Source organism: Bombus pascuorum, chromosome 13, assembly GCF_905332965.1.
Source record: "Bombus pascuorum chromosome 13, iyBomPasc1.1, whole genome shotgun sequence".
NCBI classification, from domain to species: domain Eukaryota; kingdom Metazoa; phylum Arthropoda; class Insecta; order Hymenoptera; family Apidae; genus Bombus; species Bombus pascuorum.
In genome coordinates, this window is record NC_083500.1 from 11,449,649 (window position 1) to 11,474,386 (window position 24,738).

The 24,738-nt window shown below is 42.8% G+C and overlaps 3 protein-coding genes across 19 annotated transcripts in view; 1 reads left to right on the forward strand and 2 right to left on the reverse strand.

The window, feature by feature from the left end:
- Nucleotides 1-303: 303 nt before the first annotated feature.
- LOC132913180 (zinc transporter ZIP11) lies at nucleotides 304-16,169 on the reverse strand. Of its 2 annotated transcripts, none has more exons than XM_060971243.1 (6): nucleotides 15,662-16,169; nucleotides 13,765-14,146; nucleotides 12,759-12,910; nucleotides 12,571-12,656; nucleotides 3,390-3,647; nucleotides 304-1,661 (listed from the first exon to the last, which is right to left on the reverse strand). In XM_060971243.1, the coding sequence occupies exons 1-6, from the start codon at nucleotides 15,767-15,769 to the stop codon at nucleotides 1,583-1,585; spliced, it is 1,065 nt and encodes a 354-aa protein (XP_060827226.1). In that variant the 5' UTR covers nucleotides 15,770-16,169; the 3' UTR covers nucleotides 304-1,582. The 2 variants fall into 2 exon arrangements, with proteins under 2 accessions (XP_060827226.1, XP_060827227.1); XM_060971244.1 differs by having other exon boundaries at nucleotides 13,897-14,146; nucleotides 15,662-16,165.
- Nucleotides 16,170-16,371: 202 nt separating this feature from the next.
- LOC132913187 (uncharacterized Golgi apparatus membrane protein-like protein CG5021) lies at nucleotides 16,372-18,149 on the forward strand. Of its 3 annotated transcripts, none has more exons than XM_060971264.1 (5): nucleotides 16,372-16,517; nucleotides 16,910-16,986; nucleotides 17,065-17,299; nucleotides 17,602-17,856; nucleotides 17,936-18,149. In XM_060971264.1, exons 1-5 carry the CDS (start codon nucleotides 16,503-16,505, stop codon nucleotides 17,999-18,001), a joined length of 648 nt encoding a protein of 215 aa, XP_060827247.1. In that variant the 5' UTR covers nucleotides 16,372-16,502; the 3' UTR covers nucleotides 18,002-18,149. The 3 variants fall into 3 exon arrangements, with proteins under 3 accessions (XP_060827247.1, XP_060827248.1, XP_060827249.1); XM_060971265.1 differs by having other exon boundaries at nucleotides 17,614-17,856; XM_060971266.1 differs by lacking the exon at nucleotides 16,372-16,517 and adding an exon at nucleotides 16,524-16,708.
- A 50-nt stretch (nucleotides 18,150-18,199) lies between these two features.
- LOC132913167 (tyrosine-protein phosphatase Lar) overlaps nucleotides 18,200-24,738 on the reverse strand; it is a 287,417-nt gene continuing 280,878 nt past the window's right edge. For all 14 annotated transcript variants that reach the window (XM_060971207.1, XM_060971199.1, XM_060971200.1 and 11 more), the window contains 2 exons: nucleotides 22,921-24,727; nucleotides 18,200-22,713 (listed from right to left, as the gene is read on the reverse strand). In XM_060971207.1, coding sequence (XP_060827190.1) covers nucleotides 22,645-22,713; nucleotides 22,921-24,727 — 1,876 coding nt within the window. In that variant the 3' untranslated portion in view covers nucleotides 18,200-22,644. The remainder of the gene's footprint in view (nucleotides 22,714-22,920; nucleotides 24,728-24,738) is intronic.

Sequence of the window (24,738 nt, forward strand, 5' to 3'; positions counted from 1 at the left end):
GTCGTAAAGACGACTGACATCGCACTTTTACATGCACTGGTTCGATACAAAGTATGCGACGATCGATTTCTTTTCTTTTCTCTCTCTCTCTCTCTCTCTTTCTGTCTCTTACGAACAACGTCTGGCTCGAGATCGTCGACGAAACTGCAACTACGAGAATCGTACGTGGACGTAGGAACCTGAGAAACCGCACTGCCACAATATGCATGTGAAAAGTATCGATTCGTGCAGCGTGCATGACGATTCGATCGATCACACGTGCCTCGAGCTTCTCCGTGTACAAGTAACGCGCGAATTTCTTACGTCTATGTATATCGATTTATTATATACGAAAAAATAGTATTTTTGTCTTATAAGTAGTGATCCAGCGCCGAGCGTGAAACGGAACGTTCTCGTTCCGTTAACGGTAGGTACTATACATTATCATAGTGAATCGATAAAATTAAATACGTACTGTTCGAAGCATCGTAAAATACATTACGATAAATATTGGTTTGTTTGGGATGGGAAAATAGAAAATATTTTACAATGGCAAGATGGCAGTTGTAAACTTACTTATCTAAATAAACAAGATACTGCAGCACGTGCGAGTTTATCGCACGTTTAACCGTTTAAGTTTTCGGATCGATCACGAACGACGAATTGATTGGACAAGATACGTCCTGGATACAGCGTAACAAACGTGCGTGCATTTGTCTCTAGCATGCGGCGAACGATTGCGTACGGTGTCGTGCGAAAGACACTTTGAAATTGCCACATTCGTATTATTCGTGAGAGAATCCATTCGAAAGAAAGCTACGTGAAATGTTGCGTAAGAAGGCAAAGGAGCTGCACCGATCCTTTGCGACTATGTCTCTGAACGAAATTGGCTATCACAAGATTTGCCTATCTCGTCCGGAGTTCGGCATTCGAAGCCTATTTTCTTATTTTTTCGATTGGTCGTTGCAGTATCTTCGCAATACTGAATCGAAATTTCCCATTAACCGAGACGATAAATATATAGATTAAGGATAAGAGAATAAGAGGGTGAGATGTAGACAGAGCCGGTTTTTAAATCGCGAACAAGGGCAAACGATCTTCTACTCGTTTCCTTTGGTCGCGACGAACACGGCGTAGAATGTTGTAAAGCGTAACCGGAGGTCGTCGCCTGATTGATCTAATTGACTTCTATATCGGATCAACAAAGACTAGATTCATGGAAGACACACTCGGATAATTTTGAGGCGGTATACGATCGAACTCGGCATCTCGTTCTACGAGAAGAAAGCCCGATCGAATTGTCGGAACTTCGAGATCGTTAGCGGTTAACGCGCCACGTTAACTCCACTTCGATCTCCACACTCGACCGTGAAATTCAACCGTGAAATTCGACCGTGAAATCCGACGGAATGCCGCGAGACAGAAATTATTAGGAATTTCTCGCGTTTAATGTTGAGTTACTCGGAAAGTTCGTTCGGATTTTTAAAGAAAATTCGCTTTAAAAATCGGAACGAGCTTCCCAAAGGAATAACGACTCTATCGAACGAATCTATAAACCTAGACACGCATCGATTTCTGCATTTCTATCTTTTATCGCACGATCCTAGCCTAATCCAACGTCCAGAGACATCATTACCAAAAAGCCAACGATCGCAGCCCAGCTGGCGAGTTTACCGTTTCCACTGTAATCAGAAAGCAAGAAATACGTTTTCTTCTTAAAGATGAAAACTGATTAAGACACACCAATACGCTCTCTCTCTCTCTTTCATATCCAGAGGATGGATCCAGAGGATGGATACGTGAACGTAAAACTGGATATTTCAACGAACGAGGATGGATGGAAAGGAACTGGTGGAGGACTTGGATGCTCGGACGATCTGTTCGACGCGGATGACGAAAAATGGCGGTAGAAAGAGGAGAGTGGTAGGAAAAATGGGAATCCGAGTGGACGTTCAAAGATGATCGAGGTGCAGAGATGGAGAAACGAACAACGGGAAGAAAAAATAGCAGGATAGCGAGAAATAAAAGGGTTTTCGCGATATAAGTAGGGATTAAGTACGCACAAAACACACACGCTCGTAGCCCCGGTATTGCACGTCACGGCTTGTTGATTTCGTAAATTATACACGGCCATCAATTTTAACGGCCGGTGAAATGTGCCGTTGTGTTTCGGTGGGCGTTCTACCATATCAATCATATCCGCGCGGTAAATACCTCCTTTCGGTGTGCCTCAGAAATTTGTATTTTTATTAGCCATTAGGGTTCGCGGTCGGTGGACAAACGACGCGATTCGACGCGATTCGACGCGACAAATATCGATCGAGATCTCTCTCGCCGAGTATCGTCGACAACGTGGCGCGTATCTTTCGAACCACAGGCTGCTTTAAAAAAAAAGTAGACGATTGCCGTTAGCTGCGAGGCTACGGGTCCGAAACGAGGCATTCCTTTTCACCGAACAGACAATCATGCAAACGATCACCGAGGACCGACCGTTCCAAGAATCCGGCTAGCTCTGTATCAGTTGAGAAACCCGTGAGTCGAAGAAAAATTAATTCCCGAGATACGTGACAAGTCCGAATTCTTTCGATAGCTTTTACATAGCAGAGCCTTGTTTCTTGTCGTTTCGTTTTTAGTGCTGGTTCTTGCGCACGCGTGTGCGTCGCTACGAAAACTAATCGATTCTCGGATCTCGCAAACTTTCTCCTCGTCCTTATTCTTTCGCGCTTCTTTTTTCGATATCGTTCGATCTTACGGGGAGCGCGTTTACCTTTCGCGAGAAACTCTGCTGTCCTGCTAAACCAGAAAGCAAAGCGAGCATTGTAATCTCTCTCTCTCTCTCTCTCTTTCTCTCTTTCTCCCCTCTGTTACTTCCTTCGGCCTTTTGGAAACGATCACACGCGGTGCAACGCATACGAGAAACAGCTTCTCGCCTGTCGGAGGTCAAACAACGGTTTACAGAGGGGTTTGTCACTTTTGTGTTTGTCGGACCCCGGAGGGTTCCCGAGGGAGCGAACTTGGCCCCACTATCTCAGGAGGAAAGCGCGTCTGTACGGTACGGTACCGTCTCGTCGGCCAGAGCGGTTAGATCGCACGCGAAATACAAAAGGAGCCAATTATAATGACAATGCGTCTTCAGCTAGGCAGTCGAGCCTGGGAAAGAAATTCGCCACGTCCGTTTTGCCGACGCTGCGCTAACTACGCTACTGCCGTCACGCGCCATTGTACCGTAATCGTTCTCGAACATGCGCCGTACATGCGCCTCTATCTTTCTAGACCTGTACGACCGTATCCTCTTTACTTTTTCTTCGTACAACGACCACAACAACAATAGTAGCTTCGGAAGAGAGAAAGAGAGATTTCTACGCTCTTATTCCCAATTTCTATGCAAATGTAATAAAAATTGTACCAACCTCTGATGCGCTTCCGGAACGATATCGTCGATCACGACATAGATCATTGCACCGGCTGCGAAGGCAAGCGCATAAGGTAGCGCGGGTTCAGCGAACGTCACTCCGGCTGCGCCAAGGACGCCGGCGAGAGGTTCTACCATCCCTGAGAGTTGTCCGTACCAGAAACTCTTCAACGTACTAATTCCAGCCGCTTGAAGGGGCAGAGCCACCGCCAGTCCCTCGGGAAAATTCTGGATACCGATTCCGATTGCAAGGTTTCTGTAATAAAAACGTACGACGCGATTGAGCGGTAGTAGGTTGAACGCGTTCTCCTAAGCAACGTCGATGTGACAGGAAAAATAAGCGTGTCTGGTTTAGCGAGAAGCGCGTATCGCGATCGAACGATAAGGATAAAGGTGAGGAGACAAGGTGACTTTGTCGCGAGTCAACTTGCACCGTCTCATCCGATCCCGGTGAGTTCTTGAAACTGGTCGACGACTTCGACATTCTCTAGATTTTTCCATTTGCTCGGTTCGAGTGATGCGAGCTGCTTCTCCGATGAACGTTTCACTCTCTCGTCCTATACGTAACAAACTAATCGTTTACTCTCGAATCTCGACATACACGTTACGTAGTATAGATAGGGCATGCTTTTTCCTTCTCGTAAATTTGTAGATTGCCGTTACATTACGAGTAGATCTTAACGCGTACCGAAGAGCGAGCATGGAAGAACGAAGGTAAGAGAACGAGTTACGCGCTGAGTGTACGAATCAATTAAGATCGCGTACTGTTTGGAAATCTCCAAGTCGATCGATGTCGACGATCGCACGTATCAAGGGAATTCGATAGAACGATAAGTAAGGGAGAGAACGGCGCGAAGATATCACCAGATATTAGCTGGAATATTCGAATACGAAAGAACAGTTCACGAAATTGAATAAAACGAAGGATCCAAAAGACGAACAGACAACAGGAAGCCAAAGTGATTATCGCGTTGGTAGGAAGAAATCGGAGACGATGGAAAAAGTTTCCATGTTCGGTTCTTGACCAGTCGAGAAAGACTACGGGTGGGCGGATGGATTACCGATAGGTCGACGATTAGAATTTTCAAGCAACAATAGATAAGCGGTCGATCGATAGAGAATAGCAGAGATGGTGGCGCAGGTGAATGAATGACGCGAACCAAGCTCCTCCTTCCGATGCATGATCACCGTGCTCTCTCGTACATGCCGAGCACATGGTATGGTATGTCATGCCGCGGCGTGTAGCACGTTATTTCATAGGACGGCATCGCCGTCGCGTTCCTACAGCATCGACGTACATAAGTGGTTGTACAGTTAACCCGTCGGGTCCGGCTGTTCGCCAGTTGCATCAGGGGAGGTCACCCGAGTTCCAAGAATGATCGTCCCCTACCACACCACTCTTGGCTTCACCTTCTTACGTTTCTCTCTTTCTCTCGTTCCTCCATCTCTGTCCCTTTCCATCGTTCCTATGCTCCTTCGCCTCTTTTCTCTCGCTCCTTCCAACCGCGCCCTCCTGCAGCCAGGTTTCTTTTCCTTCCTGACTTCTTCTTTCTCATTTCCACGGTCAGCGCCGTGATTTCCCGATTCGTCTACCCTATCGCCAGACAGCTAGACCGGCCAACGTCATTCTGGCGTTTCTCGCTGCCTATTCCAAAGGAGTTCGTATCCTTTCGTTTTTCACGTTCATTTTGTCCTCGTTGTCCTGTTTTATTACGATAGGACGAACGCCCGATCGAGAGACTTCACCCTACGTGGTAATCAAATTTGTTAAAAAAAATAACATTCCAGCGTCGTTTACTACGGCTCGTCTTCTCCCTCGTTCTCAACTGTCGCTACCTTCTAAATCGGAATGTGTCTATCGTTGGCGTTGGTATGTAACTGGTCGTCTGCTTTTGCGCGATTCGTGAAATAGACGTAGAATGAGATAGGAGAGAGAGAGATAGAGAGATAGGTCCATTCATAAATTTGTTCGCGCTGTCGCGCGCTAGAGAGATCACGCGGCTAAGGTTCGCCTTTCAAATTAGAAACGGTGGTATCCATCGCCCGGGGAATTACGCGCGAGGGCGTCGCGCTGTCTCGAGCCGCGAATCGGAGATTTCTCCGAGCAGAAACGGTACAGATCTCGCCAAACTGGTATCTATTAAAAGGCAAAGAAAAAAGGTAGCACACCGGTGTTTTGATTGTCATGGTCAAACTCGTAGCGGAGTTACCGTTAGACGTGCGTATTCGATCGAGCGGCGGATCTACATAAAAATTAGCTTCGAGACGGATGGAAAATAAATACGTCGAACCGGTGACGTGGTAGATAGATATGGAAGAACTTAACGGACGATTACCGAGGCGGTGTAGCTTTGTCAATGTGTACCAAAATGGCGACCGGAGTAGTTTCGTTGGACGCATCGCCGGTCGCCATTTTGCATTCCATAAGCAACCGTGACTGTCTTTAGGCGGCAACGCTCGTCCTCGGCTTAAACGACCGAAACACTCGCAAATTATTCTTTCGTCTGACATTCTTTCTCACCGCGAAACGAGAAATCAAAGCTGAGGAGCGCTCAGCGAACAGCGTGCTCGTGCCTCGTAAACAACGATCGGTTGCATTTTATCGATCTCACGGTGGAAAGTAGCGTCGCTGGCAGCAAAATTTCATCGTCGCCGATACGATAACGAGCCGTTTTTCGCTGGCTGAGGCTGAGGCTTCCAAAAAGGAAGCGTGGAACAAACGAGCGACCGGCAGAAGGAGGAAATCGAAGGAGAAGGAACGATCCCGAAGGAATCACGAGGAATCTCTCCGTTGGAGGGATTGACCGCGCGATTGGTGAACCTACAAGATGTGAATAGAGATAGAAGGAGCATAGGACTAGAGACCCGGAGAGGGTCTTGAAACGTCGTAAGATAGGAAAAGGGGGAGAAGCCGGTGTTACGTGTTATGCGCGAGTCCTTAGGTGTGCGCTTATGTTCATACACCGTACGACGCGCGTTAAGAAGAGAGACGAGTGGAGAGGAGCAGCGCGAGAGACGAGCGTAGACGTATAAACGCGCTTGTACGAGAAAACTAAGGAGCGAGCAAGACAACAAAAAGGGGCGAGAGAGGAGGAGCAGAGGTGGGGGAGGGGTAAGGGAAGAGAAAGAAAGAGAAGCAGAGACGAAGGAGGAACGAGAGAGGGAGTAAGGAATGCATGGGAACGAGGCGCAAGCGGGCCGACCGCGATTTGCCCGTCCCGCATTCCACCAACGCCAAGGCGAGTTCTCCGGCTCTTCTCGGCTGCGAGTCCCGAGGCCACCGGCCACGGCTTAACACCATAAAATCATAAGACCAAGATCAACCCCGCTCTTCTCTGCTACCTCCGGCATCGTTGCGCGCCTCTTAATGTCAAACAGAAACGCGTTTGCCGATTCTCGCGAACCTGTTCCTCCGTTTCCGTCTCTTTTTCTCCCATTCTCAACCCTCGTCACCCTTGCTTGCGACACAGCCTTTTCTAGCCGAAACGGTAACCGGTCGTAGTTACCCGCGCGTTAAGATGATACGAGGGAAGGAAGCTCTTTCTTACGACTATGACGACCGCGTCGTAAAAGTTTAGAACGAATTCGCCGTGAAATAATTGGCGCGCATTCCAAGGGGTAAGGTGGCTTTTGCCGAATTGGGAACGGTCGCTCGATCGCGAGATTCCGACAGCAGATGTTCCTTGCGAGCCACGCAACGCACAAGGAAGAAATAGCCTCCATTGCGTGTACAGTTGACCATGGACGCAACGGCGAGTAACCGTCTCGATGGCGGTAGTTCGATCGGCAAGAAGACGCTAGTTCGTCGAATAGTCCGGACAGACGATCGTCCCGAGGTCGTCGTCGAGGGACATAACGGATCCGGCTGTTCGTCTGTTCCGAGTAAGGTACGCGGTGCGCATGCGTAATGCCGCTGCATTCCAAGCATTGCAAAGTCGCTGCACCGTGCGCGCCGGTGCATCGCCCGATGCCAGAGAAAGAGAAACGAATTAACCGAGACACCGAGCAGAAGCGAGAGATAGACGTGTCCACCGAAAGAAGAAAGAGCAGGAGGAAGTCGCAATGACAAATGCGCTTTCCGATAGCTTGTTTGATCGCCCGTTTTCTTCTTTGTCTGTCTCTTTCTTTCTTTCCTCATTTCTTTTCATTTTTGATAATATCTTCCGATATCGAAAGCTTCTATTTGCCATACGTCCCGTCGTACGAGACTTTTCGAGCTGAATAAGAAGAAGAAAGGAGAAAAGTATCGGTGTTGCGTCTCGCTGGCTTAGAGAATGTCTCGCGAGTCGAATTCTCGGAAGGTTTTGGCCGTGAACGGCTGTACTCGAAGCATCTCGCGCGTAGAAAATGTAGGCGAGGAACAGACAAAAAGGAGAAACGGTGTCCGGCCGTCTAACGACGCGATCGAAATCAATGCGAAGGAATGCTCGTCTTCCGTTGATAACGGAAGGCGGTTCTCGTCGCGGAGAAGGTGCCGAGATACGGTTGGCGTGTCTATCGCCGCGCACGTGCATTCGTAATACTATGCACCATGCACCGAAGCTAAACGGGAAGTACTATATCGTAACCGACTTCCTTTGATATTAGCACACGTCAGAACGAGTTTTCCGCGTGTGATAAGCACCACGTACAAAGTACAACGATCGAAGAAAACTGTCGAGGCTGTGTCGTGTTGCTCAATCTAATAATCGCATCTTTAAAAAAAAATCGACCAAGAAATTGAGAAAACTTCGTTAAGTCGGACATTGTTCGTTCACCAATTTGGCATCTACTCTTTGTGGACGATCGACATCCCTCGCTTTTTTTTTTTTTTTTTTTCCTCTACGACAATACAGTTTCAGCAACGACGAAACGAGTTGCGGACCATCACGTTTATAGTTATGGTATACGATACTACAACTTGGATACGAAGGAAGAGAAAAGAAGGCATAGATAGCCAGAGAGGATGTTGGAGCCGAAAGAGGACAGCGAAGCTAGAGCCACGGAGAGAAAGGGTAAAATGGTAGAGAGAAGAGAGCGGGCAAGTAAAAAGAGAAGAGTAGAGACACGAGGACAGAGAGGGGCCGCAGTGCGGTGAGCACTGGTCGGTCGGTCGGTCGGTCGGTCGGTATATAATAAGACAGACAGGAGGATAGCACTGAAATGAGGTGGTTTCGTCGGCAGCTTTGTCTGGCGCCGTGTTTAACATAGCAACACCTCATCTACGTACCATGCCAACCCGCCACTCCGTAGTTCCTTCGTTTTTATGCGTGCTATTTCTCTCTTTTTCATTCGCCCGCTCCGTTTCCCTCTTTCCCGTTTTCTTCTACGATCGAAGGTAAACGGAAACGGAGAAGATACATTGAACGAGATACGCGATCACGTGACCAAATCTTCCGCACTGACGAGAATTTCGATTTGGCCTTTCCGATCTGAAACGGCGTTCTTCTCGTTCGAGAACGAGACGAAGATCGGATAGCGAACGCCTCTTTTCACGAATCGGAAGACGTTCGATATTCGTCTATTTCTGGATATTTTTGTGGTACGCAACAGGGCAGATCGCGTCACGAGGAAACGAGTCACGAGAATAGACGCTAACGACGATTCAGTGACGAATTTCAAAGGCGAAACGAGATAAGGAGAAGCGAGATTCCGCGAAAAATTCGCATACCGCGAAGGTATCTCGGTACAGAAGGTGACTCAGTACCGGATCTCCTTGAGCGTTTTACGAGTGCAAATATCGTCGCTCCTATCGGCTGCCCACTCTTCCAGCGTCCTTTTCTCTTTTTCTCGCTCTATTTGTCCTGTCTGCTTGCTCTTGACTCTTGACTATTCCAACGCACTGCGGATACCGACGTGAACGGCCACGCGCTACCAATCAACCACCGCCGAACCTTTCATTCATGATTCTTTCGCCGCCTCGAACGCAACTCTCCGGCAACGTTTCGCCTCGGTCCCGCGAATGAATTACCTTTCCTTGGGAAGGACATGTCGCGACCGATCGATCGATAACGTAAACGGATCTGTTGCGTAAAGCCTCGTTTCTATCGCCACTTACGGATGACGATGTTTTCCTTGACCGGGACACGATCTGCCAACGATCTCTTGCCTCGACAAATTTCTTCCATGTCGCCTACTCGAATGCAAAGCGGTGCAACGTTTCTATGTACCGAATACGAGACGACATTTGTACCGATTAACCTCTCGAAAATACGCTCGACACCAGTAGCCTGCAGGTTCGCGATCGTCGTGAGAATGGAATGTTGCTCGTAACCGACGAGTTCGGCTACAAAAGGGCATGCTGGCTCGATAACCGCTCAAGGCTGAGCGATTTTCCCAACGCGCGACGATCCTTGCTCGTTCCTCGTCGTTCCCTTCTTTACCCCGATTCCATCGACGTGCGTATCTATTTTTAATGGAAAAATATTTTTCCCGGTGAACATTCCCTGAAAGAAGATAGTCGTCAGACGACGAAGACCCGCAGTACCGATAGGAGTATACGCACGGCACGAACCAGTACGTGGCGATACGCACGACGCCGATATATCGGCCGGGGTCATCTTTCGAACCGAGACGACGATTCATTCATAACCGGGAAACTAGCGCGATACCGCGTTTATGTCGCACCGCTTATCGTGCGCTTTCTCTCTGGTTCGCTTACCTTCTCGTTTCTCTCCACCTCTCTCTTACCGGTTTCGTTACAAGATGAAAGAAATCAGCTTTGGCGGTAATATCTTCCAGCGAGCTTTGAAAGCCAAAGTCTCTTCGGAAATTTCTTGACGAAAGTCGCCATTCCATTAGCCTTTTGGCAAAGCGTTCGCGCTGTATCAGAGAAGAAAAAAGAGAACTCTCTCTTTCTCTCTGTATTTCTCAATTATCGCGCGACAGGCAGGAAAACATCGATCCGGTCCATTCATTCTACGGATACTTAATGACCTACGGACGCTTGTAATCTTCGCTCAGATATCCAATGGCGTTCGAACGCAGCGAGATTCGTCTATGACGCGATTTCGAGTTTGGTAGTACTGTAATGAAATTCTGTTAACATCTTAAATACGTTTGAACACTTACGTTGACGGCTGTCTTTCTTTATCGATCTTTTATGCTTTTCGCATATTGCACAACTACTCTAAACGCCCGTTCCTTATACATCGTTGCGTCCATTTACGTTTTCACGACAAAATTCTTAATCTTGAAGTCTCAAATTATACTCTTTGATCAGAGTACGTATATAATAAAAGGATACCTGTATAAGAAGCGCAATAGCTGGATCCCTCGTGAAAACATTTATGTATCAACTAAATTACGTAATAACTACGTATCCGGAGAACAAGTTTCGCCATTGTAATTGTATCAGCGAAAAGTTGCCTTCGAAGAGGAGCGCGTACAAACGTACTTGTTTTTTAGTTACAGAAATAAAAAATTAAAAGTTTCGTCAAGGTATGGAAATAAAGCTGTCTATATATATATTTAGCGTAGGGAAAGAACACGCTCAGGTTACCCGGGTGCCCTGGGTGAAATAAGCGTGAAAATTTTGGTTGCCAATACGAAACGTTTTCCATCCATTTCCAGGCTGACTACGTGTAAAAAACTGCAAGCTCGCGACTGAAAACAGGCGGACGATCGTCGAGCGTTGGATCCTTGAGCAGCGAAATCGCAAGTAGTCATTTGCGTGCACGTGTCGATTCACGTGTACGTTCTTACAGTGACAAGCTATAAACGTTGCTTCTCCCCTATTGATCCTCGTATTCGATTACAAAGTTCGCTACTGTGAATCGCCTTAAAGCTCGTCGAACGGATTCGAGATTGGAAAGAATTGGAAAGAACGAATCTGTAACAAGATTGGGCGAATTAACGGGCTATCTTTGGAAAAGGAGGACGAAAGAAATAAGAGAATAAGAGGAAGGTCGGCGATATGGGAGCATGCGATATCGTTAACATTTTCTATAAATAAAGTTTACGTTACTCGGGCGGCTTTTGCAGAAATGAAATCAACGTCATACCAGTCGATGTAGTTGTACACGTCATCGCAGTAGGCTGAGTTGTTTCCAAAGTCAAAGGCGTAAGGCGGTAAGGAGAGCGAGTTCGGGACAAGTCGCGGTGGAGGGACGAGGAAGCGGGGAACGGGGTATGGAATGGAATGCGCGGCGCCTAGGGCTCGTTGAATTCCAGGGCCACACGTGCCCTTCCCCCGCGCAACAGGCACCCACTGCTGCCAATAAACTTTGCCTGCGGCTGGCACTCGCGACCGACCACCATAGAACTCATTCATGGGGACCTCCTAGCACGCGCTCGTAACTTCCATCCGCTCGACGTCAATGGTGTTACCATCTACAGGCGAATTCCTCAACTTCATTCTCAATCGTAGCCATGTAGAATCGACCGAGTCGTTTCCACTCGAGCTATGACATTCTACAGTAGCGACACTTGCCCGAGCATTTGTGCTTTCCGCCTTTATCGATGTGTCAAACAAACCGGATTATTTTTAAACGTGCGAACAGGAAAGGAAAATATCGTTCGATAAAATTTTCCTCTTTTACCGTACGGAACGTTGAATTAGATCTATTCAGACAACTATGGTAGATTTTTCAAATAAACGTACATACTGATTTTTAACGTAACCGAAGACTTTTCCCCTCTGAACAATTCCCTTAACTATTTAACGATGATGACCCGTAATGAATCTGATAGGCGCGATTGGTTTAAGTGAACTTTACTTTAGACGCATTAGAATCTATTTGAAATATCGCTCTACATACAATGGCGAATCTCCAAGAATAATAATCATTCGGTCATATTGTGAAAAACTTGCTCTAGGTATACGATTACTGTTGCGAGTTAAATTATTTAGGCCAGAATATCAGATAAACGTATTACAATATAAATTACGAGTAAATCTTAAATCTTGGAAAAGAAGGTTAAAAAGTGTACTTAATGTCCTTTTACAAATCCCCTCTTCTTCAAGACAGGCTTCTGGATTACATGGCCACTGCCTACATAGTTTACACTAGATTAGATTCCGAGAATCCATCGCTATCGTTTATGAAAATAGTTTTCCATCGCGTTTAAAATTTGCACTGATTGAAATAACGCTCGCTTCGTGATGTTGGGAATTTTGAAGCGTCGTGTATATTGTTACAAGACTCCTAGACTCTCGTATTGATAGTTCTTACATACAGAGGTGCAGAAATGTTGCTTACCTTGCATTTTCAAAAGTTGCTGATGCACTATTACCAACAGCAGCGAATCCAACTCCGACTGCAAGACCTTCTGGAATATTGTGCACCTAATACATTGCAAAAATTAATGTCGAGCATAAATTTGTTACATTTTATTGTAATTTTACGTCACAGGTGCATTTAAAGATACACTCGACGACTTTGCGTACCGTAATGGCAACGACCAACAGCAACACTCTTCTCCATTGGTTGTTTTTACATTCGTTGTTAGGATCCTCGTAAATTGTGCCCGTTTCTTCTTGTTCCGCCGGCCTATTTACATTTGCAATTTGTCGTCTTCGGGTGTTTTGCTCGTAGAAACCTGGAAAATGCGACGATTAATGATACACTATAACGTTCGTTGGAGGTGGTTTAAATTGTTTATATATGTGTATATGAGCCCCTGTGTGAACATAATCTTTTGTCTTCTTTTCTCGTTTCTTTTTTTTTTTTTTTTTTTTTTTTGAATTAAAGCACAATAAAGCTTATCATTAATACCCGGTATGTTCTATTCCATTTTTTGCTCCTCTTGTGTATTATAGTTTACATCCGCAGGCAGGATTAATAAGATCAGTTTTACAAGTAGCGGAACTTTCTTCAACACGAACGACGAAAATTCATATGCATATTTCGCTATTCTTACCTCTCTAGCAAAAAGCATTTTATACTTTCAAAGCGTCAATGGTATGCCAGAATAATCCACGTTTCGATAATCCAACGTTCTATTCATGTTCTATCGGTCGTGTTTTTGCAAGTTTCGCTTATTGCATTGAAAATGCTTTCATGCACACGTTACTTTGCACATCTTGTTTAAATGCAAGAAGCATTGACACTGACGAACATTCTAACTAACGACTAACTACGCAATACAAGATACGACGTACGATAAGTACAACAAAAAATTGTGCACCGTTCAGAAAGAAACAGCAGTACGTTAATTAAACGAAAGACAAGTAAGTAACGTCATAAGCTTTTCATATATATATATATATTGAAAAATTGTTTGTTTCTGAACGAGTTAATCGCTTATTGTACGATGAAGCAAAGAGGGGCGAGTGAACATTTACATTTTGACACACAAACATAATAATAATATACACGTGTATGGTGAACTGATCCCATTTTCCAAGCCTACAGAAAGAATTGGATACATATTACAAGAAAAAAATGTGATACCATCGATGGTGGTTGACTCAATTTGAGTATACATTTTTCCACCAGATATCTGTACGTTGTTATACGGATCATAATCGTCTAAATCCTCGTCACTCTTTAGTTTTGCAAGGATCTTGCGTCTTTGTTTCGTACCGACTGACTGCATAGCTAAAAGCACATTGGGGGACTGAATGCCAAGGGAAGATATCAACGCGTCCGTCCCATAAACGAAAGCCGCGCCTATGAGAAATCCAACTCCTATTGGTACGAACGCGTATTCGCCTTCCGCTCCGTACAATTTGCTCTTTGTCGCCATTTCAATAGCAGGTGCCAGTAGCGACCAGTAACTTGCCGCTATCATCACGCCGCCTGCGAATCCCAGGCTGATGTCCAATAATTTACGCTGTAATTAAACGCGTTCCATCATTTAGTATCGTTCTGCCTTCTTATCTCTTAATTTACGTGTATGTACAATTTCAAATAGGCGTCGACAATTGAACATACAGCGATACTGTTAAAATAATTGTACAGTAACAAACTTATTATCGTAAAATGTTGCTTGTTTGTCACACTTTTAAAATATCATTCGATGTTTCTTTATGTCGTAGAACCGAGCGATACCTTCTCTTTCGTAAATAGAAATTTTGTTCATACGTTGTTCAGTTAGTATACATCTAATCTTATCAGATAAAGTTTTAAATTAGTAGCAATTTCTTAAAAAGAAATGAAAAAAACATGTAAACGTTAACTAGATAACGTTGAAATTTTTAATTGCGCAATATATTTTCTTCGCTTTTCTTTTTCTTGTTCTTTTTTCTTTTTCACTAGTTCATAAACGAAATTAGTCGATCTTACGCTATTTCCATACAAAAAATTTACTTCACAAATTTTCCAATTAGTAGAAGCTAATATAGGTAATATAGCGACCGCTAAGAATCAGACTAAACTTCGTTTTTGATCTAAATTTTTGGTTTATTTCTGCGTCCTTCGATAATATTCGACTGGTAAGGTCCAAGAACGCCAGTTCTAAATTTAGGAAATCATGGGATTAAAAGTTACGCGTCTGCAAATATGCACCGATATTTTGCAGCTTATTTCTACGCCATGTTAGCTTTATTCGCAGACCATGCGTTTCTGCTTAACGAATCAAATCGCTATCTGTAAATAGATGCGCATGATGGCCAAATTTCAGGTTTGGCAATTCATATCGGTATTGAGTTGGATCAGATAAATCCAGGCGAAAAGCGGTCGGTAACACTGCTATCTACCAGGTTCACACGAATTTGTCGAACATCTGTAACGAAATGAGTTATAAAACACGTACTTTTACAGACGTATAACTTTTGATTCCATGATTTTCTAAACTCGAAACTGACATTTTCGGATATCTACTAGTCGAGTACCATTGAACGGACACAGAAACATATAAGAGACTTAGAATGCCCCGAAACAAAGTTTGATTGGGAAGAAAAATTAAAAAAACGTTAACTGATGGTAACGTCGAAATTAATTGCACCTTTTGCGTAGTACATTTTCTTCCTGATTGGTTCGCAAGAGAAGCTAATCGATTTTACGTTAACCATTTCCGATAACAAAATTTATTTTATTCCGCTAATGCAATGCGCTAAATTACAATAAGAAACTTGTAAGACGATAACGAAGCTTAGAGTATCGTAAATATCATGCTTCTTTAAACTAGGATGTTGAACAATTTCAAGTTGGTAAGTGTAATTCTTACGTTTTCAAAACGGACCAATTCCCGCGAAGAATGTACGATAAAGGTTAGTGTATACTTTGCAACTTAGGTTAGAGTCGAACGTATATAATATTTTGATTAATGCAGTGATAAATATTTAACGGAACGCAGGTAAACTCAAAGTTATTCGATTGGAGAAGAAAAGAAAGGAATAAAGCTTACTTGCTTTCCTCGAATTACGATAACAAGTGCGGCACCCGCTGCGGTGAGAGCCCACGTAAATAACGTTCCTAGGAGCGCCTGTACGATTGGCGAATAATCCTTTAACATTGTACCAATCGTCTAATCCTCGACACCTTAGATCGCACAGCACATCCTCTGCAATGTGAACCACGAGAAACTGTTTCGTGGGACACAAATTCCGTTGATATGCATTCAGTCCCCCGCACTTATCTCAGCCACCACCATCACCACTACCACTATCACAGTGGCTGCCACTGATACTTCATTACAGTTACTATCACTACTGAATATCGGCGCTGCTATTGCTAGTCCACTACTACCAACGCGTATTCGCGTCTACTTGTTGTACGACGAGTTCGTTCCTGCACTTATCAATTATGATTTCCGAGTAGGATACACAGAACACATTGACATGAAACCGGACGAACATATGTAACTTCACTGTATGGCGAACACGCGTTTGTCATTATTCGCCCTTACGTACAAATGGGGTTGCTTGTATATACATGTGACGCTAAACACTATCTCCATTGACCAATAGAATTCACCAATTCCAATCCACCAATCCGATAACGATCTACGGCGACGTGCACGATATTTAAACTGCGTTGAACCTGTATCTAGATTCTACGACCTTTGACAGGCACTTGTTTCGTTCACCGGGACGTGTCCAAGAATTTGAATCGTCTGTCGTTAATCAAAGACATATTTGAATTCTTTGCTAGGATTTCATTTCAATACGCTACTGCGTATGTTTCGCGCTATTCTCATCTTAATGAGGCGTTAGTATCGCTGGAAGCTTTTAGTAAAACATGCTAACATGGCGTCTGCGTCGGTAAGTGCACGGAACATTTTAACCCATTCGATTTTCGTATATCGACGCCAAGTATTTTTTTTTTGCTTCCACCTTTAAACTGCCAGGTTGCTTAAAAGTATAACAAAAAGATCACTTTCATCGCGTAAACATCATCACCGTTTTGTTGTCGTGTCGGAAGAATTGCTATTGACATTTATTCGTGAATCTCCGTACGTATATTAGTTAAAACAGGTGTAAATCGATATGTTTTGAAGTGTACGAAGTGCTGCTGTATCATTTTTATCTGTTAACCTCCTTCTGGGGAGGGAAATGGAATTTTCGTTTCTCATTTTCATTAACGTTGTAATCACGGTTTGACGTGTAACGTTGTTGTTTGTCAATAGTTGAACTTTTATTATGTGATTTCTTAGGTACCTTTGCTAATGGATGATGATACAATCGCTTTTGGCGAAGAGGATGAAACGGGTCAAAGCAACAATAAGCTTAAGTATATAAATATTATAATTATATAAACATCTAATAAAAGCAACTAAGATTTGAGATTGACAACGTTATATCTTTATAGACATCCATATGTTACCATGTTTCATTTAGCCTTCAGAATAGCAGCGATAGTAGCCTATATGTTATGCGGATGGTTTTCAAATAGTTTTATAACTAGTTTTGTAGTCGTTGTATTGCTTTTGTCAATGGACTTTTGGACCGTTAAAAATATCACCGGAAGGCTAATGGTTGGTCTTAGATGGTGGAATTACGTGGATGACAATGGAAAAAGTCACTGGGTATTTGAATCCAAAAAGGTTTGTTAATTAAAGGTCTGCATTTTATAGCTATTGCGTATATCCTCTTGATTCTGTACATATTTTGGTAGACATTGTATCTACTTGAACGAATAAATAGTTCAAGGTTTACCAGTTTTCACATTTGACGCCCTTGACACGTTCTGGTAAAAAAGAAAACGTAAAAAGAGAAAGGCTTATAATTATGCAGGCATTTGACGTTTCACTATTCTTGGTAAACAACATTGAAAAAAGAGTAGTGGAAAGAACTGTAATTGTTTACTATAAAATACAAGGTCTACTATGTATACCCTGTGTTTCAGGGTGTTCAACAGAACCGCATTAATACTACAGAATCCCGTATCTTTTGGTTAGCCTTAATTCTCTGTCCACTTTTGTGGTCGGTGTTTTTTGTGGCAGCCTTGTTTAGTTTGAAATTCAAGTGGCTGTTGCTCGTTTGCATTGCTATCGTTTTGAATAGTGCAAATTTATACGGATACGTGAAATGCAAAATGGGAAATGACAAAAATATCTCTACTGCCACCAGCGACTTTTTAAGAAAACAAGTCATACAAAATGTTAGTAAATAAATGTTCTGTGTAGTTCGAAGGATATATAAACCAGTTACAGTACATAGATCTACCGTTATTGTCGCAGGTTGCGTCCATGATGATCAGGAGTCCACCCGCAGGTAATCCTAGTGCACCAACCAATGTGATATAAGATTAGAAATTTTCAGCCATGATATTATTTAAGGAAAACATTGCCGTAATAGGTATCATCATGAAAACTGTCGAAAACTTGTATATAATGATGCGAATAATTGTATATCTTAATGAAATAATATAAAATAAAATTGCTATTGAGAATATAGTCGTTCGTTTATTTCCTGGTGTTTTCACGTTTTGAAGAGAAATGCGGTTGTTACGTTAATTATTAGTTTATTGATGCCACAGGGCAATACATAATGTACACCTTATTTCTCCTTGTCAACAGACTTTCTATTACACAATATTTAATTTGTATAGGTGTTAATTAGTAACATTGCATTTATTTATTATATTCATTTCAGCCTGTTGTATTCTTTCTGGCAAGAAAGTATCACAAAATAATTTCCCATTCTTTCAACGATATTTAATATTTGACTTATTCTTTGTTTCTTTAATTCACATTTTCCTCGGAATTAATGACTGCAATCGTATGACTACAATCTTATCCAAAATGGATGAACTCGAGATGATCTCACACACAGTGTAACAAACTCGTCGTGGTATTGCACGGAGCGATAATATGGCCGATTGTATTTTGTTGTATTAGGAAAGATTGCTCCGAAAACGCGAGTTGTATGCTTTTTTAAGAAGAAGAATACAACAAACCACATATTGCTATACACTCTGGGATATAAAAAAATTATAAACACTAACAATAGACACGCAGCTAACGTACAACATACACAAAACTTTTGGAATGATACAAAAGAACGTAATAACATTACGGTTCGGTATCTTATAAATATATGAATATCGTGGACTTTTTTGAATTGGTAAATTCATCGGATACAATTTAATGCTACTAACTTATAACTAGTAATATGTTTATACAATCATTTAACTTTTCGTTTTCCGTAACATATTGTATTTTTAGTCTGGAACTTTGAACGCGAAGTTGTCGACCGTCTTGGCGAAGCTGCACTTTGTGCAGGATTATATTCCTTCTCTCTTTTGTTAAATCTTTTAATATATCTATATAATACGTGTGTATGTAGTTAAAAAGTTGAATCGAAGGATAACAACGCGACATCCTTAAAATCATCGTACCAAAGACTTTAAACTTTAGTTCGCTTCTTCCACGAATATTATTGTAGATGTTACGAAGAGATTCTTGAAATTCAAATCGTTTTGTTACCATGTTATCATCGTTTGTTCGTTCATGGGAATGTATCTCTTTGTTTTCTATGTACGTTGGTTTTTCAGCCTTTTCTTTTTTTTTTTTTCCTTTTTCAGTGTGATGCATTTGTATAATAACAAGTCGATTTTTCTGCAATAAGTTTTTTTACACCAATTGTAGTTCTTAACAATGGCACATTTTTTTTTTTTTTTATCGAAGAGAGAAGTTGTTTCAAGGATTACTTAATCACTGCTGATTTGATTTACCGAAAAACAGTCGTTTCGTCGTGTCTCTTCATTGCCGGTAACAACGAATTTATATTCCGAGGCAGAAGCACGATATCGCTAATTATACACGAACAAAAAGGTAAACAATAATGAGATTGAAGAAAGTAAATGTACATTAATGTAATAAATCAAGTCAACAGTATAAAAAAGAATAATTACAAGAATTATAATTACTTCAAGACTAACTTTCGTGCTCGTACCAAAGGCCAGTATTATACAACGATAATCAAGGAACGAATGTTGACAACGTATCTGCAAGCGGAAAAACTCAATCCCAAATAAGTCATAGTGGATGGATTTAGAAAGTGATTATGTACAGAAGAACCGAACACACTTCGTAAAATCTCGGAATTCGAACGGACAATGAGAGAGATACAAAGATTAAGTATAGTATAATCTTTTATAAGGACGACCGAGGCGGTTTAAGTACTTTTAGAAGTACCGAAAATATACGTACACGATAATACATTAGACACGCAATGGCCTTCAGTCTTACAACATCAAATAAAATGATATGAGATGCGAATAAATGCACGCTCGGAAATAATACAGTAGGTCATTAATTAGTCTTCAATGTAAATCTCGTGTAAAAAAATAGGTACGCAAGTAAAGTTGCATGATAACGAACTTATGTTAAAAAACAGTATCAAAAGGTGCGTTGAAAACCGAAAAGCGACAAAACGGATGGAAAAAATAAAAGAAACGTGCTTATCTTGACAGTCTAGAAAATATCCACAGCTTTTTTTTTTTTTTTTAAATGCGTACTCTCTTCAATTATGATATTTATAATATATATGTATATATATATATATATATATATATACACATACATACATACATACATACATACATATATATATATATTATTTATCATTTTATTACTTATGTATATTTATATTTATATCCATATTTATAGTTATATTTATATTTATATAATGTTGTTAATGACAAACGGTGCATTTATGTACACTTAGTCACAATTCCTGACCCTCGAACCACTTTTAACTGAAAATATGTATATACGTTGGATGCTTGATCGAACATCATTGAATTGAAAAGTTGGATCTAAGAATGTAACATCGATTCATCTCCTTTCGTACTTTTCTCTTCTGCTTGTCTTGCTTAGGTTACTGCACGGAATCGCTCGCAGTCAAAAGAATGCCAAAAACTGAAAGAGATCCGACTCGCTCGGCTGAGTATATTCGTCAATCATACCACCCACGCACATACTCGCATACTGCACTGTATATTTTTATAGCTAGAACCTTTTGCTTTACCATTATCGTCGAACAGCGATAAAACGATTCTATATCGAACGGCACGATGAAAATTTCGAAATATAGAAGATACACAAACGAGCACAAGCTTATTGTCCTCATAGACTACTTAGAATTTCTGTAAACGTTTAAATCGCGAGTAGTATACACCTCTGCCGTTGTTGCGAAGTATACGCAGGACAGAACGACGCATCATCATGAGACCGATTGTTTTTGGCATTGATCTGACGCGATATCCGCGACAAGGACGACGAGTTACAAAGTTTCGTTGACTCTTCTCTTAGCGTTCGATGAGCTACGTTTTTCGATGAATTGTACTAGAAACGAGCGAATCTCCAGAGCGGAACGAGTGTACTGCGGTTGATAGCCTTGCAACTGGGGAAAACTGTAAAAGTAGTCGAGGTAGAAGCCTACAATGGTACTCTGTACACAAGGGCATCGAGGGCTCGGTGGAATAGTACGCAAATCCGACATACAGTGCTTCTAGTTAGTTAAATTAGTTCGCGTAGAAACCTGCACAACACTTTGTGCATTTTAATTAATTGAATATAGGCACCGTTTCCTTTCATACTTCCTTCACTCGACACAGTCGCATTATTTTCTTTTTGTTTTTTTTTTTCTTCTTCTTCCTTTTCTAATGGCATCGCTTACAGACTAATCTTAGAATAATCGCCTTACGATCTACTTAAAATTACAGTAGGTAATGAGAAGATCCCTATCGTGCGTAATGGGTTCAGCATGAATAATTGTCGATTTGGCAGTATGGTAATTTTCTCTTTGCTGAGCGGAAATTTACGTCTCTCTCTGTGATTTCTCCTCCTCTTATGATCGAGATACTTGCAATTTCTCCCTCTCTCTCTCTCTCTCTCTCTCCGATTTCTCGATATCTTCCGTGTCGCATCGATAAGTACTTTATGAAACGCGCGCTTTCTTCTTAGCTTTTTTTTCTTTTTTTCCTTTCTGACGCGGCATGTTTCGCACTCGTAGTGGCTCGCCTCGGAGGTTTCATTACGTTCCCCACTAATATGGAAGCACTGTTCTTCTCCAACGAATAGGCAAGTTCCGATACAGAACGAAATATCATGTACGCTGACGTTTTGATCGCGAGTTACATGATCGTAAAATAATAATTCCCGTCAGTTTCTTCGTTATTCTTACATTATGTAAAGCAGCCGTCATTTTCGAGCGATTCGGGAGACGCGTAATCGTAACGTGTCTCTCAAATTCGCCTCGAGTTGGATATGTTTCAGTGATCGTTTCAATTTTCGATTACGATTTCCTCGTACTGTTTCCTCTCGCTCGTCAATCGCTTCCCGCTTGATTTCTTCGATTTCTAGCTCGAAAACATCCAAGTTTTCTCGTCTCTCGCGTATTCTTGTTCGTCTGCATGTCATCCTGTGTGTTTGTGTGTCTGTGTGTGTGTGTGTCCTCTTTTTCTCGAATTATAAAAGGAAATTTTGATATGATGGTAAAGAATATTTCTACAGATATGATTGTTTTACTGCGAGCTTTTGAGCCGTACATTCTAAACGGCAGTATCGTCCCGTTCTTGTCGTCGGGAAATTTGAAAATTGTTTCAGCACGTGCGGTGCCCATAAGAAGTGGAACTTTTCCGCTTATCTTGAGACTGTTGCGACACCATTGACTGTAAGATACTTGGTTACTACCGTAGTTAGTTGATCGAGAGGTTAATAATTTATCGCCTTTCTACTGTATTTGTCATTGGAAGGTACAAGTATGGTACGCTTTGCCCGGGAACATGATACAGGCTACATACTTACAAACTTACATATTTTTCGTGTACTTCATCGTACTAGACGCGTCGCACTTTTGCTCGTTCACCGACCTCTCTTTCGTTTCTCTGTCGGTCTCTTCTTTCTCTCGTCGATTCTCTTTCCTCGCGAGTGTCGGCTTGTCAGTTGGCGTAATGATCGAAAGAACCCAAATATTCCAAACTGGCGCGATAGCAAAACTGGTATTGGTCCTGCGTAAACAACATATATTACATTTTACGTACGTGTTAAAACAGCTATGAAAATATATAAAAAGGAAACTGCGAATGTTCGTGCGTTATGCGAGAAGTTTAAGTGCTGCAAAAATATGGAGAAATATCTGAGAAGAAAATGAGAATCGATTTCTGTCCCCCCGTCATATTAAGATTAAAATATTTTATTGTGAAACGTCTACAAACCTCGGTTTGAACCATAGCAGGTCGTTGCGTGCGCAATATTCTGACCGTTTGGAAGATGTCAACGACTCCCTCGTACTGCATACGTTCCAATACAATGCTCAGAGTGATGAAAACGCCTGTTCTCCCAACTCCGGCGCTACAGTGTACGGTTATCGGTCCATCTTGACCAAACTGTTCTTTCGTTTTGTGCACCTGTCCAATAAAGTCGATGAACCCGTCACCGGACTTTGGAACACCCTGTTCGGGCCAGTCGATGAACTGGAACTGTCTGACTGTACGACTCGCTCCGTCTCTCGCATCCGTCACTTTGAATTCTCGCAGAATGTACTGAGGCATGTTGTACTCCGCGATGGGATCAACCACGAAGCATTGATAACGAATTGACCTATCGGACGGCCAGTACTGATGGCATTTCTCTCTGCCCATCTCCTTTAATTTCGTTAACATGACCACGATTGTGGAATTATGCTCCCACAGCATACGCCAGAAGTCGTCCGTGGTGTCGCAGAGGGGTCCTTGAGTGGCGATATAAGCACCTCGGTATCGGTATCCATCGATGAGACTGGCGTTAATGTAATCCGATCCTTCGATGTTGCGTTGCGGCTGCAGGCATACTCTGGTACACTCGTAGGGCAATATGTGCACCAAGCGATTTTTATGCTTGTTGCAGGGAAGGTTCGCCGAGATGAATCGCGACGAATCTACTTTGATGTTGGACAGTTTCTTGAATTCCAGTTCCATACCAGTGATATTGTCGATCTCTGGCTGCATCAGCTTCTGGATGTGGGAATGTAAGTTTCTGGCAGGCACCTCTGTGTTGCCACAGATCACCGCCTCGTAAAGCGCGTCGTGGATGAAAATGTATTGATCCTCGGTTTGGACCATGTAGTTTCTCTGAGCTCGTAGACAAGTCACGTGGCCGTAGATGTCGATCATCTTCTCGTGCTTGATCCTTTCGAGCATCGAATCGATGACGATGAAGCAACCCGTTCTTCCAACACCGGCGCTACAATGCACGATCAGCGGTCCGCTTTCCGGTGGATTTAGGGATCTGACCCTGCGTAAGAACTGCAAGAACGGCGCAGGATGCTCGGGTACACCGTGATCGGGCCAGGCCGTAAATTGCAATTGCTTTATTTCGCGTCTCTCGGAATAACCTGCTCTGGATATTTGGAATGTTCGAATGCAGTAGGTGGCCAGCTCTTGAACGTCGGTGATCGTCACGGTCATCAAACCGTAGGTTTCAGAACCTCTACCAGGCCAGTACTGATCGCACTTAATCCTCGTTCGCTCCTCCAGCTTTGTCATCATCACGATCGTGCTCGATCTTAATTCCCAACACATTCGCCAGAAATCTCCAAATGTCTCTTGAAGAGGCCCTTGCGTAGCTACGTACGCATTTTGTTTTCTGTATCCGTCGCAGTAATTGGCGTTTATGTAGTCTGTGCCCGACATGCCATCTATAGTCTGCAGAATCACCCTCGAATGATCGTAGGCGATCACGTTCGCGTAACGATTCTTCGAAGCGTTTATTTCCATGTTGGAATGGTCCCAAGTGAATTGTTGTCCAGGCTCGATCGACTCGTACTCCTGACTGAACTTTAGATTGTCGTTCGCTTTTAGGCGCTCGATGTGGTTTCCTAGTTCGCTGATCGGAATTGGAGGATGAGAGGCCATGCCAGGCGTTTGGAAATTTAAACGGCGCATCTCGACTGGATCGGATGGAGCGTGATTCAGACTGATGTCAGCGGCCATTAATGGTCGGGTGACTGCTGCTTGATCGGGTGCTTTGCAGGGTTGTCTTCGTCTAAGGTGATA